The sequence below is a fragment of the Neovison vison genome, chromosome 13 (assembly GCF_020171115.1).
Source record: "Neovison vison isolate M4711 chromosome 13, ASM_NN_V1, whole genome shotgun sequence".
Classification (NCBI taxonomy): domain Eukaryota; kingdom Metazoa; phylum Chordata; class Mammalia; order Carnivora; family Mustelidae; genus Neogale; species Neogale vison.
Genome location: NC_058103.1, coordinates 79,633,093 through 79,646,663, shown reverse-complemented (window position 1 = coordinate 79,646,663; position 13,571 = coordinate 79,633,093). Strand labels below are relative to the sequence as shown.

General features: G+C 39.4%; 1 protein-coding gene across 4 annotated transcripts in view; it reads left to right on the top strand.

The window, feature by feature from the left end:
* Positions 1 to 13,180, top strand: part of SLC12A1 (solute carrier family 12 member 1) — a 90,644-nt gene extending 77,464 nt beyond the window's left edge. For all 4 annotated transcript variants that reach the window (XM_044230044.1, XM_044230043.1, XM_044230041.1 and 1 more), the window contains 3 exons: positions 8,823 to 8,958; positions 10,851 to 10,918; positions 11,909 to 13,180. In XM_044230044.1, coding sequence (XP_044085979.1) covers positions 8,823 to 8,958; positions 10,851 to 10,918; positions 11,909 to 12,044 — 340 coding nt within the window. In that variant the 3' untranslated portion in view covers positions 12,045 to 13,180. The remainder of the gene's footprint in view (positions 1 to 8,822; positions 8,959 to 10,850; positions 10,919 to 11,908) is intronic.
* Positions 13,181 to 13,571: the final 391 nt, after the last annotated feature.

The following is a 13,571-nucleotide window of genomic DNA, read 5'->3' as shown; positions in this document are numbered from 1 at the left end:
ACAAGCTCAGACTAGTCTGGACTGGGCAGTCAGGGCAGGTTTTCATTCTTTAAAGTTACTCATGGGGCAGCTGGGTGGCACAGCTGTGTCCACTCTTGATTTCAGCTCAGGTCATGATCTCAAGGACATGAGATTGAGCCCCACATTGAGCTTCATGCTCAGTGGGGAGTCTGCTTGAGATTCTCTCTTTCTATTTCTCTCTCTCAGCCCTTCCCCTCCCTCTAAAATAAACAAATAAATCTTTCAAAAAAATTAAAAAAAAAAAAAATAACTGGTGAGGGGCACCTGGGTGGCTCAGTGGGTTAAGCCTCTGCCTTCGGCTCAGGTCATGATCCCAGGGTCCTGGGATCCAGCCCCGCGTCGGGCTCTCTGCTCAGTGGGGAGCCTGCTTCCTCCTCTCTCTCTGCCTGCCTCTCTGCCTACTTGTGATCTCTGTCAGATAAATAAAGAAAAAAATCTAAAAAAAAAACCAAAACTGGTGATGCATCCTGGATGGGGAGCTCTGATACAGAAGCTAGAAACAAAACTGCTTGAGTCTTCCTGGCACAATGACAGAGCCGACCCTCCATGGCCATTTTCACTTTTAGGCACGAAGGACCCAACACCTAGAGCCATGGAATTTTGGGGGTCCTCTAAAACTATCTGAAGCCTACCAAGGAGATGTATTGGCTCCAAAATTTTAAAATGCTGAAATTTAAATAATTGCTTCAGTGTCTTCAAATCATGATATCATTTTAACCCCCATTAGTCGTTCGATTTGTCAAGTCCATGGTACTGGAAAACAGCTTGTAGATTAGATCCTCCCAGGAAGTCCCAGAGGTACAAGAAGATGGACTGGAAATTAGAGCCAATACTAAATAAACTGCTTAGAGTGATAACTTACCAATTATAATATTTTTCTGTTGTTTACAGTCCAAAATCATAGTTACTGTTGCACCTGGATATGATTTAATACATGTGATTTGGTGTGAAGTGGGCCTTCCAGATTGAGGGTACAAAGGGACACAAGGATCTCAGTGTAGCTTCGGTTCTCACCGGCCTGTTGGACCTGTTCTCACTTCTTTTTTTTTTTTTTTAAAGATTTTATTTATTTATTTGTCAGAAAGAGAGGGTGAGAGAGCGAGCACAGGCAGACAGAGAGGCAGGCAGAGGCAGAGGGAGAAGCAGGCTCCCTGCCGAGCAAGGAGCCCGATGTGGGACTCGATCCCAGGACGCTGAGATCACGACCTGAGCCAAAGGCAGCTGCTTAACCAACTGAGCCACCCAGGCGTCCCGACCTGTTCTCACTTCTGTTGACTGTCATTTCTCCTTCCTCCTGCAGCTCCTGATGGCCTGCAATTCCACACTCAAATCTTGTTCTTCCCTTCTTTTCATCCATTGTTATCCTATATGAGCTTAATACCTAACAGAAAATCACCCATACTAAGATACAGTCTTGGCGCGCCTGGGTGGCTCAGTGGGTTAAAGCCTCTGCCTTCGGCTCGGGACATGATCCCAGGGTCCTGGGATGGAGCCCCGCATCGAGCTCTCTGCTCCACGGGGAACCTGCTTCCTCCTCTCTCTCCATCTCTGCCTGCCTCTCTGCCTAGTTGTGATCTCTGTCTGTCAAATAAATAAATAAAATCTTTATAAAAAAAAATAAGATACAGTCTTGTTGACCATTCACAACCTGGAACTTCATATCATTTGCAGCTATTCATGATTCCTCCAAGGCCACGGGTCCATCAAAATGGCTTTTACAAAACATCTTAATTGCGATAAGAAAGCTACAATCGACAGAGCTCACCTGGGTTATCACTAGGCAATATTTCTTCACGCTGTATATTCCACTAATGCTTTCTATTCCTATATTTCTACAGTTTTAAATACTTGAGAAAAATTGAGATGAGTTTATAATACTCCTTGGTAAGTGGAATGAACATTCTGCTATGGACTGGGTTGTCATGTAGTAATCTCTGGTGGTCTTCCACATTTCATTTGAAGGATTTTAATTCCTAAGTCATCGCCTCTTTGGCCTTTGCAGTGATGTGATCAAACAGGCTCCTCTTATGTCTCTAATTGGTGGAGATGCATTCTGTTTCATAACACAGCAGGCACAATGATTTCCTAGTGTGTGCCGTGTTGCAACAGGCCGGAGCCCACCAGGGCTCTGCTATCATAGGGCCACTTTCTGTTGTCCGGAGGGTAGTCATGGTGTCCCCTACTGACTTCAGATTTCCTATTAACCCTGGCTCAGTGCTCGGCGCAAATTAGTCATCTACTTTTTGTATCCAAATCCTTCTTGCTGCTGTTTTCTTAATAACAGCTAAGGACTGTCTGTGCTTGCTGATTCGTTTGTTCCTATATCCTTTGCCTCTTTACAGATCAGTCTGGTTTTCTGTAAGAAACCAGACTTACAGTTTGTAGCTTCTTTCCCTTTCTTTCATGTTAGTCTCTGCCCAGCTGCCACGGTTCCCCCCTACTTACCTGTCCTATCTGTCCTATCACCAAGGACGTCCATGGACTTCTTCCATTAGCGCCTTTCCATTGTCTGGGGACCCATCAGAGGCTAGACACAATTTCTTTTGCTAATCCTGAACTTTGTGCCATGTTTTTCTCTCTTCAGGGAGCCAACATTATGGAGATGAGTAAAAAACGATGAGTAAAAAAAGCATTTTTGCTTTTGTCCCGGTATCTAAATTTGCTGTTAGACACCATTTTAATGTGCTGTTTCTTACATGTCCTCATCATCCTGCAATGAAGAGATCTAGTTCCCTTTCTCAGGAAAAAAATGAATTAGATTTCATAGTTTGGGAGATCTTTTTCTCTGATGGTTCAAGGTCTTGAGGAAGATGCAAAAAAACAAAGTCCATTTTTCCTGGAATAGAAGAATCTTTGCAGCTAATGTACCCTGGTATGAGGACGAAATCCCACCAAGAAGAGAGGTGCTGGAAGGGCCATTCACCTCCCTTCAGCTCTCCACGGTAACTGACACCGTATTGCTTTGTAAAACAGTCACGTATCTGGTGTCAGCAACAATGTTCAAATATATAAAGGCGACCCTATTTTAAAACAGGGAGTGATCACTCAGTAAGTCTCACAGATGGCCATTGGTAGCACATCTGGTAGCTTTGTGATAATTTTTTATTGAGTTTTTTATTTTAATTCCCATATATTTAACCAAGTTATATTTGTTTCAGGTGTACAATATAGTGCTTTAACAATTCTACACATTACTTGGCGCTAGTCACAAGTGTACTTTTAATTCCCTTCAGGCATTTCACCCATCCTCCCGCGCACCTCCCCTCTGGTAACCATCAGGTTGTTCTCTCTAGTTGAGAATCTGTTTCTCAGTTTATTTCTCTTTCTCTCATTTTCCTTTGTCCATTGTTTTGTTTCTTAAATTCCACATAGGCGTGCCATCATATGCTATTTGTCTTTCTCTGACTGGCTTATTTCACATAGCATTACACTCTCTAGCACCATCCATGTTGCAGCAAATGACGAGATTTCATTTTTTTTTATGGCTGAGTCATATATTGTGTATATGTATAATATATTACATATCTGAATAATATATTATGTGTATATATATATATGGATAAAGAAGATGTGGCGCATATATATATATATATTTATTTATATATTTATATTCATCAGTCAAAGGACACTTGGGCTATTTGCATAAGTTGGCCATTGTAAATAATGCTGCAATAAACATAAGGATGCATATACCCTTTCAAGTTAGTGTGTTTGTATTCTTTTGGGTAAATACCCAGTAGTGAAATTACTAGATCATAGGGTAGTCTTAAATTTTTTGAGGAACCCCCATACTATTTTCCAGAGTAGCAGCGCCAGTTTGCATTCCCACCAACAGTTCACAATGATTCCTTTTCCTCCACATTTTCATCACACTCTGTTTCTTGTGTTTTTGATTTTAGCCATTCCGACAGGTGTGATGTCATATCTCATTGTAGTTTTGACTTATGTTTGCTTGATGATGAATGATGTGGAGCATCTTTTCATGTGTCCATCTCTATGTCTTCTTTGAAAAAATGTTCATGTCTTCTGCCCATCTTTAAATTGGATAATTTGCTTTTTGGGTTGTGTTATATAAGTTCTTTATATATTTTTCAATCCTAACCCTTTATCAGATATGTCATTTGCAAATATCTTCTTCCCTTCAGTAGGTTGCCTGCTAGTTTTGTTTATTGTTTCCTTGACTGTGCACAAACTTTTCATTTTGATATACTTTAATAGTTTATTTTTGCTTTTATGTTCCCTACCTTAAGAGATATAGAAAAATGTTGTTGTGGCTGATGTCAGATAAATTACTGTCTATGCTCTCTTCTAGGATTTTTATGGTTTCAGATCTCATATTTACATCTTTAATCCATTTTGAGTTTATTTTTGTGTATGATGTAGGATAGTGGTCCCACTTTATTCTTCTACATGTGGCTGCCCAGTTTTCCCAACACCATTTGTTGAAGAGACCCTCTTTTTCCCATTGCATATTCTTGTCTCCTTTTGAAAATTAATTGACCATATAATCAGGGGTTTGTTTCTGGACTTTCTGTCCTGTTCCATTGATCTATGCATCTATTTTTGTGCTAGTACTATACTGTTTTGATTGCTACAGATTTGTAGTATAACTCGAAATACAGACTTATGATATCTCTAGCTTTGTTTTCCTTTTTCAAGATTATTTTGGCTATTTGGGGTCTTCCATGGTTCTATACAAATTTTAGGATTCTTTGTTCTAGTAATATGAAAAATGTGGTTGGTATTTTCATAGGGATTGCATTAGATCTGTAGATTGCTCTAAGTAGTATAGACATTCAACAATATTTTTTCTTCCAATTTTTGAGCACGAAATATCTTTCCATTTGTTTCTGTCATCTTCAATTTCTTTTTAATGTTTTATACTTTTCAGTGCAGGTGTTTCACCTCCTTGATTAGTTTATCCCCAGATATTTTATTATTTTGGGTGCAATTGTGAAAGGAATTGCCTTCGTAGTTTCTATTTCCTTAGCTTCCCAATTAGCGTATAGAATTGCAATGGATTTCTGTACATTGATTTTGTATCCTGTGACCTTACTAAATTCATTTATCAGTTCTAGTAGTTTGGGGTAGGATTTTTAAGGTTTTGATATGTAGTATCATGTCAGCTGCAAGTAGTCAAAGTTTACTTCTTCCTTACCAATTTGAATGTCTTTTGTTTCTTTTGCTTCTCTGATTGCTGTGGCTAGCACTTCTGGTACTATGTTGAATAAAATTGGTGAAAGTGGACATCCTTGTGCTGTTCCTGATCTTAGGAGGAAAGCTATCAGTAATTCGCAGTTGAGTATGGTGAGATGTGGGTTTTTCATATAAGGCTTTTATTATGTTGAGGTATGTCCCCTTTAAACCTACTTTGTTGAGGACTTTGTGATAATTTTTAAAAGGCAATTCCTCTGAGTTCAATTAGAGAAAGAAGACTCTTCCTCCGGGCTGATGCAGGCCCTGTCCCAGGGCCCAAAGCTCACAGCACCAATTCAATTTCAGCTCTCCTTGGCCAGACAGCCACTACCTACCATTAACAATTATCTCCCCATCACTGTTTTTCCTCGGTCATCAGGTGGCACACAATGTCAAAAATAGTTTGTCAATTATTTCCATGTTGGAGGCTAATGTTAAACATACTTAAATTGTCTCTAATAAATCTTTCAACGACCCATAAAACATCAGTAAGTGTGGATGGAGATATTTTACCATAGAAACTTCATAAAGATGGCTGGGCAAGGGTGAAAGGGAGTACAAAAGCGAAGTTAATGAGAAAATGATTGAGCCTGGAGAAACTGAAAATCTCTTGTGGCTAAATTTCATTTTTTATTGAATATACTGATTTAAAAGTCATGGGCCAAAAAGACAACAATCCTTATACAGAAATTAAAGAGAAAGTAGAAGCAATTAACTGGATAATTTAAAGATACTAGAGTGGTGGGACACCTGGGTGATCCCATCCATTAAGCAGCCAACTCCTGGTTTCTGCTCAGGACGTAAACTCAGAGTCATGAGATCCAGCCCTGCGTGGGGCTCTGTGCGCAGCACAGAGTCTGCTTGTGCTTCTCCTTCCCCCTCTTCCCCTCTCACTACACACATGCTCTCTCTCTCAAATAAATAAAATCTTAAAAAAAAAAAAAAGATATTAGAATGGCCACAAAACAACAACTATATTAACTTGAGAAAGGAAATCTTATATGAACTTAAGGAAGAATTTTTTTTTACAATTAAATTTTTTTAAACTTTGTTATCATGAAGAACAAGGATGGGGAAGGCGGGGCAGGTGTAAGTTAATTTTTTAAATTGAATTAATTGTCATTTATATTCAATAGTGTAACTTATTTGGCCTCTTCTAGAGTCTGTTGGCCTATACTAGACTCAATTACTTGGCCTGTTCTAGAGTCTATTAAAAAATATTTATATGAAAAATTAGATATAATGAGAATCAGGATAGAAGTCTTGAGCCACCTTTGCGTCACCTAGCTAGGAGAATGGAAAATGGCCAGTTCAGGGATGAACCTTAGGATGAAGTCAAAGATTAATGTAGACAAGAAACAGTAAGCGTTGAGAGAATATGAATGGGCAAATACATTCCCGTTATAACCTATTATGTCACTTACCGTGCTTCAATGCAAAGAAAAGAAAACTTATAATGACTTAAGTAATAAAATTATTGGCAAGCATAACTGAAAAATCCAATTATCCAATTTTGGCTTTCAGGCAAAGCTTGATCTAGAAGGTTAATTTTATATATAATCAAGGACTAATTCTTTTCCATTATCTTTACTCTGCCTTGGTCCATTATGAAATCATCAAAATTGATTTAGCTCATAAAAATAAGATGACAGCAACCAGGGCTACATACTCGCTCACTTATGTTCAGTGGGAGAGTAAGTTTGCCTCCTCTCTAGTCATTGAACTCAGGGCACGGGCTCCATACAAGTTGTACCAACCTAAGCCACTGAGCCACTTACTTGGTCAGTGGAATGCTAGGTGCCTCTTGGTGAAGCTTGCCTGGGCTATGTGACTACCCTGGCCAAACACTCTGGCAGACAGAACAGAACTGTGCTGATTAGCTGATGCTGGGGATGGAGTCACTCCCACCCAGACTACAGTGGTTGCTGGGGAGACAACAAGCCACCTCCACTCCACTTCCATTTCTTAGGAAACTACTTTTGAACTGGTCTTTCTAATAATCACCTGGGCTGAGATGCAAAAACTTTTATCCTGATCAAAATAAGTGTATGTAGAGCTTAAACAGAGAGCCTCTTAACTGCTAAACTTAGTCCCGTGGCTGTTTGTTAAAATGAATGCCTTGGTTTTACAGGGCACTATACACTTTCCAGAGCACAGTCACCCAAATCATCATCTAACCATTACACCAATCTTCATGCCAGCCCTGAGCAGCCACCATTACTTCCTTTCATTGGCAAAGTTATCCAGGGCCAGGAGGACAATGGAAGAGCCAGTGCAAGAGCCAAGGCTCTTCTGTCCTAGGCTGGCAACTTTCCATTGCACAGATTACTGTGACAGGTCTCTGAAGGCATGGCACCTTTGGAAGGAATAGCAAATAAAAGTATTATGTAGTTGAAAGAATAATAGGGCATATCAGTGGTTCCCTAGTGCTGTTCACCATTTGAAACAAATCAGCATCAGAAATCTACCGCATTAAGCATCTCTTCAATTACTTAACGAAGGCACTAGTAGGTTCTCCTTTATCACCTCTGCACTTAGATCTGCAAATCCTAAATCAGGGCAAGCGATGAGATCATTGAACTCATGCCATCATATTTTAACTCCTTAACCTAATAGCACATTGATTCTAGTTACTTTTCATCCCAAAGTTGTAAGTAAGCCACATTATATAAAACCAAAGGTGTCGTTTATATTTGACCTCATCTTCTAGTAGCACACTGAAGACAATTATTCTCATAAACTGTAAGCTTTGTTCTGTACTACTGTTTTTAAAAAAATCTTTGAGGTTCTTATGAAAGACAAGAATGAGATTTGTCTAGCACTTTTAAAAACGTTCCACAGCTGTGTGATACTGCTGCTAGTTTTCTGCTCAATGACTTTCTTCTTAATTGCTCTAACATGGCTTCAGATCTGTAGACATTAAAATATTATTGATTTTTGTTCTTTCCTCTAACATGCACCTGAAAAATAGTTACTTAAAAATCTCAGACAGCAACAGTAGTCATCAGAAGGACAAAGGCTGCATTATTTGCAGCAAACATTCAAATTGCTCTCTAACCATTGAATTTGCTATTCTTCTAGCTGCCCCACTGACCACCCCCTGCCAGCAGGCGGAAGGTTACATGGACTAAAGGAGAGGGCAGGCCTAGCCAACTCCCATCCCAAGCAACCTAGTTCATCTCCAACATTAATTCATGAACGCCTCCTAGACAGTCTGTACAATAAGCAGATGGAAACTCAATTTAAGGAGATGGAAACTTACTTATGGGCTAAAGTGTCTACATGACAGTGGTGTCTTGGGCTATACCAGGTAGAAAATGTATTTGCAGAATAATTACTATCTGTGTGTTGGTCTGTTTAGATTGAGAATCTAATACACAGTGGGCTAACACGGCTTTAACATGTTAAGACCTTTCCTTGGGTAGGGAGGCTGTATTATATCCATGGCTTTACTCACAGTAAGTCCCCTGCAAAGATAATTCTTAAAGATTTCCATGACATTCATCTCTGATTCTGCAGCCAGCAGAGCCAGTCCTACCTGGAGTATCTGTGAAATAATGAGTTAGTTTCCCACTGTGAGCCCTCCTTTATAATTCCAATTTCAGCTGGAAAGTCTTTGAAGAGATGATTGAACCATATCGTCTCCATGAAAGCTGCAAAGATTTAACAACTGCTGAGAAATTAAAGAGAGAAAGCCCATGGAAAATTACAGATGCAGAACTGGAAGCAGTCAAGGAAAAGGTAAGGACTTGTCTTAATTTTTACTTTATTGTCTAACTAGCTGAAAAAGAAAACAGTGATTGATTCAAAGATCAACAAGTAACACATCTGTTATAGAATTTCATTATTCAAGATCTAGGGTTTCTGCATTTTCAAGTGCTTTCAATCACATTACTGCATATGAGGATTTAGAAAATGGCTTTTATTTAATATAAAATCAATTCTTTTTTAAAAAGAGTTTTTAAAAACCAGATTATTGATATATAGTGAAGTCTCCTTTCAAATTTAATTTTATAGAACAGGAGAGAGATCCATGGGCCTAAAATAATTCAAGTCAAGTCAATATGTGTGCAAAGTAGATAAAGGTAATTGACTCACAATTTAACACAGTGACAAAGAATTTTAACATGATGAGGTTACAAAAACTAACAAAGCAATCTGAGAAAATACTTAATTGGAACAATGATTATGAAAGTTGGATGAGGCACATGTTGTAGGAGGGATATAATAAACTACATTAGGGACTGAACTTGAAACAATTTAGAACAAGTGATACTAAAGCCTTTCAAATTTAGTGGAGAAAATACTGAGCTAAGATTTATAAACTGTGCATAATAAACTTCTCAGTTCTTTGTTTGCTTGCTTGTTTATTTATTATGGGGGTTGGGAAGATTTTTTTAATTTTAACTTTAATTTTTTTTTATTTTTACGAGAGGGAGAGAGAGAGAGCTGGCAAAGGGGCAGAGAAAGAAGGAGAGAGTGAATCTAATCAGGCTGCATGCCCAGCACAGAGCCAGATGTGGGACTCTATCTCAGGACCCTGAGATCATGACCTGAGATGAAATCAGGAGTTGCTTAACCAACAGAGCCACCTAGGAGCCCCTAATTTCACATTTTAATTTAAATTCCAGTTAGTTTACATATAGTATAATATCAGTTTCAGGTGTAGAATTTAGTGATTCATCACTGCCATACAACACCGAGGGCTCCTGGCAACAAGTGCCCTCCTTAGAGCCTATCACATACTTTGCCCATCCCCTGCCCACCTTCCTCCAGCAACCCTCAGTTTGTTTTCTGTAGTTAGAAGTCACTTTTTGGTTTGCCTCTCTCTCTCTCTCTTTTTAATAAACTGCCCACTTGTAACAAAGATTTTTCACGTAATTGAGCAAATCATACATCTAAGCCTTGGTTTCTGAACCATTGAAATACAGTAATAAGTCTTATTCTCACCATCTCCATCAATGTTGTTATTTTTTCCAAGTGAGTCTTGGCTGCCTTTTAGTTGAAACCAGTCCCCTGTGCTGATAAAATATTCAAAGAGCCTAAACAATGTAGACTAGGATATAATTTATGTTTTTAGGATATCAAACTGGTATCAAGATTGTTAGTTCTTCCCCCTCAAACCTGATCCAGATTTGACCATTCTCATCTTCTCTTTACTATTATCCATGTTTTCTGCTCGCTTTTTTTTTCCCCTTAGAATTTAATAAGCCACTCTAGTACAACAACAACCTGGTCTTATTCTTTATAACTCTAGAATTTCTCATGAGCTTTTAAAAAGTGAGTTTCCAGGGGGGCCTGGGTGGCTCAGTCCGTTGAGCGTCTACCTTCGGCTCAGGTTATGATCTCAGGGTTCTGGGCTCCAGCCCCACATCAGGGTTGCTGCTCTGCAGGAAGCCTGCGTCTCCCTCCCCCACTTCCCCTGCTTGTGTTCCCTCTCTCACTGTGTCTCTCTCTGTCAAAATAAATAAATAAATTCTTTAAAAAAATTTAGTTTCCAAACCTGAAGGAAATAACTAATTTTTTTTCAAGTGAGGTTTTTCTACTTCTCCATAATTTGGGGTAAAGAGATAGATTCTCCTCCGTAATTCTGGGTAGAACTGCCCTCAACAAAATCTGAATGTTGTCCACAGAGCTACCGCCAAGTTCGACTGAACGAACTGTTACAGGAGCACTCGAGAGCCGCTAATCTCATTGTCCTGTAAGTACCACGGCAGACACTGAAGAATGTTCCAAGGGGGATCTTAGGTAAATGGGTTAATTGACTTAAAAAGTCATGATGATTCAGGTGGAAAGCTTTTTTTTTTTTTTTTAATGGAACATGTGGGATTTTAGTGAAGGAAAATAAATGCCACCCTGGGACCCTGCCCCTTGGACTTTCTGTCGGGTGGCCCCGCCCGCAGAACCTTGGCTCCCCCTTCCGACCTTGCCCCGGGAACCCGCCCCTGGAATCCCCGCCCAACAAGCCTCTCGTCCGCTACTGAGGCTCACGGGCTCCTTCCCTGCCTCCTCCTGAGGTAGATTCCACAGTAAGAGCGGGAGGCTCCTCTCTGTGTTGAAAGAGGACAAGGTAAGAGAAAAAGGAAGAAGATTCTTCCCTTTATATTCTTGCTCTTCACCCCACAAATGTTCGAGGTGTACTGCTGGAAATAGGAATGTTTCCTTAAGGTTTGATAGCTGAACATGAAAAACCCCTCTTTCACATTTATACCTCATGACCTGAGGCCTGTGTATGAAGAGCTATGTCTTCAAGGTCTGCACTGGGGGACTACCCACCTGAGGCCTCAAACAGTCTCCATAAATGGGTACAAGGTTTCACCTAGCTGTTTTCTGAGGTTTCTGCCAGATATAAGAGCTTTAAACTATTGGGAGAATCATTTCCATCAGGAAAAAAAAAAAAGGGAGAGATACTGGTTGATCAAATTTTGTTTCAAGAGGAGTGAGAATTGATAGTTCTGTTTTGTTGCTGCTCTACAATGCCTAAGCCTGTTTTTCTGGTTTACAGATAATTTGTCTTATCCGAGAAATACATCAGTTTGATATCTATATTCAGAATAATTTCAGTGCTTTCATGTTTGGGGGGGAGGGTTACAGAAGTTTCAGGTCACTGGTTATTAAATAGCTCAGATGATTAGTGATGTTACTGCCTGTAGTAATTGTCACTTTTAAAATTTTTCTTCTATACTGTCAGGAGCCTGCCAGTGGCAAGAAAAGGATCTATATCCGATTGGTTGTACATGGCTTGGTTGGAAATCCTCACCAAGAACCTCCCTCCTGTTTTACTAGTTAGAGGAAACCACAAAAATGTCCTGACATTTTACTCTTAATCCATGAAAAGATTTGAACACATCTTAACTTCATGTATGAATAAGTCAGAAACGCATTCTCATGCTTTATGTTGTAAGTCTGATCTGTGGATATACAAACCCGAGACAATCGCACAGGATTCCATATAAACCGTGTCAGCATTTTTTTTTTTTCATTAGATATTGGGGGCTGTTTTTTTTCTATCAGCCTCGGATAATGCCACCCCTAGAAAAACATCATTATTGTTGTGGTTGTTGATAAACAAGGAAATTAAGGAAACCATGCTGGCTTGTTCATTGTAAACTTCTCCAGGTAAACCTAATCTGGTGTTTGCTGCTAGGCCCCTGTAGAGGCCTCAGCCCCACAGCAGGTCCTCATTAAATGCTTATTGACAGGCTAGTCCAGTAACCGTGGGTGGTTATCAAAGGCAAAGACCAGCTGGGCAGGAACCACGATTATGCTTGGCCTTCTGAGAGGCTTATACCTACAAAGAAGATTTGAAAATCAATAACTGAAAACTTTAAGAAGTCCTTGAGTCTACAAAATGTTTAAAGCAGTTACCTAAATAAGGTTATTTAATGTAACACAGCGTATATACTTAGAGAGATCTGAGCGATCATTGATAACCTATGGCCTCAATTTGCTGCTGACTGAAGAGTATGTCAGCTGGATTAGAAGGTGACGATGTTCCAATTAGATGAACTAGATTCCATTTTTAATATATAAAATTTGTTTTGCCTGCTAAACATTTTGGAATCTCCATCGTAGGATGACTTTGCATATTTGTTTCTAATGAAGTGGTTAGCACAGATGAGATCTTTGTAGATTTCTAATTGAAAACCAAACACCACCAACTTTCAAACCATTATAAAGAAATATATCCTGAATCATATACTTAGTTACTCTATATACTGATTGTATGGATTGTAAGGAATAATTAAAAGGTGAAGTGGAGAACCTGACAAAATTACAAAATTGTGTGTTGTGTATAATGTACAAGTGTTGATTTTTTCATTTTTATTAATATTCCTGTAATATCTAATCACATTGAAAAACCAACAAATTTCTTTTATGATGGATGAGTTGATTTTTTTTTTTTCTTAACATGTTTTGACTGTTTATTCTGTTAAAATAAAAGGAAACAATGAACCTGAAATTTGTCTGCTTTGGCCCAGGTCACATTTTTACTTTTAAGTTGCTAAGACCATTGTGCAATGGCAAGCAGATGTGAACATTAAAAATTCAGTTGGTTGCCTCATCTGATGCTTGTCTAAAACTGGCAGTCAGGATGCAGAATTCCAAGCCCACATTCCTCTCAGGATGACCGGGAAGGAAAGGGGAAACAGTAAAACTTAAGCAGCAGGCTGGCCACTTCCCCAGTCCGGGGCCATGTGTGTCACTGAGCCCCAGATTTAAACCATCTCTCTTGAGCCCTATATGCCTGAAATCCAAACACTACACTAGACATGGTCACAGTGACCCAGGGGAAGGAACATCCAGCTCCATCTGGACCTGACAGTTCTCACTAACACTTCAGAGGGTCTCTG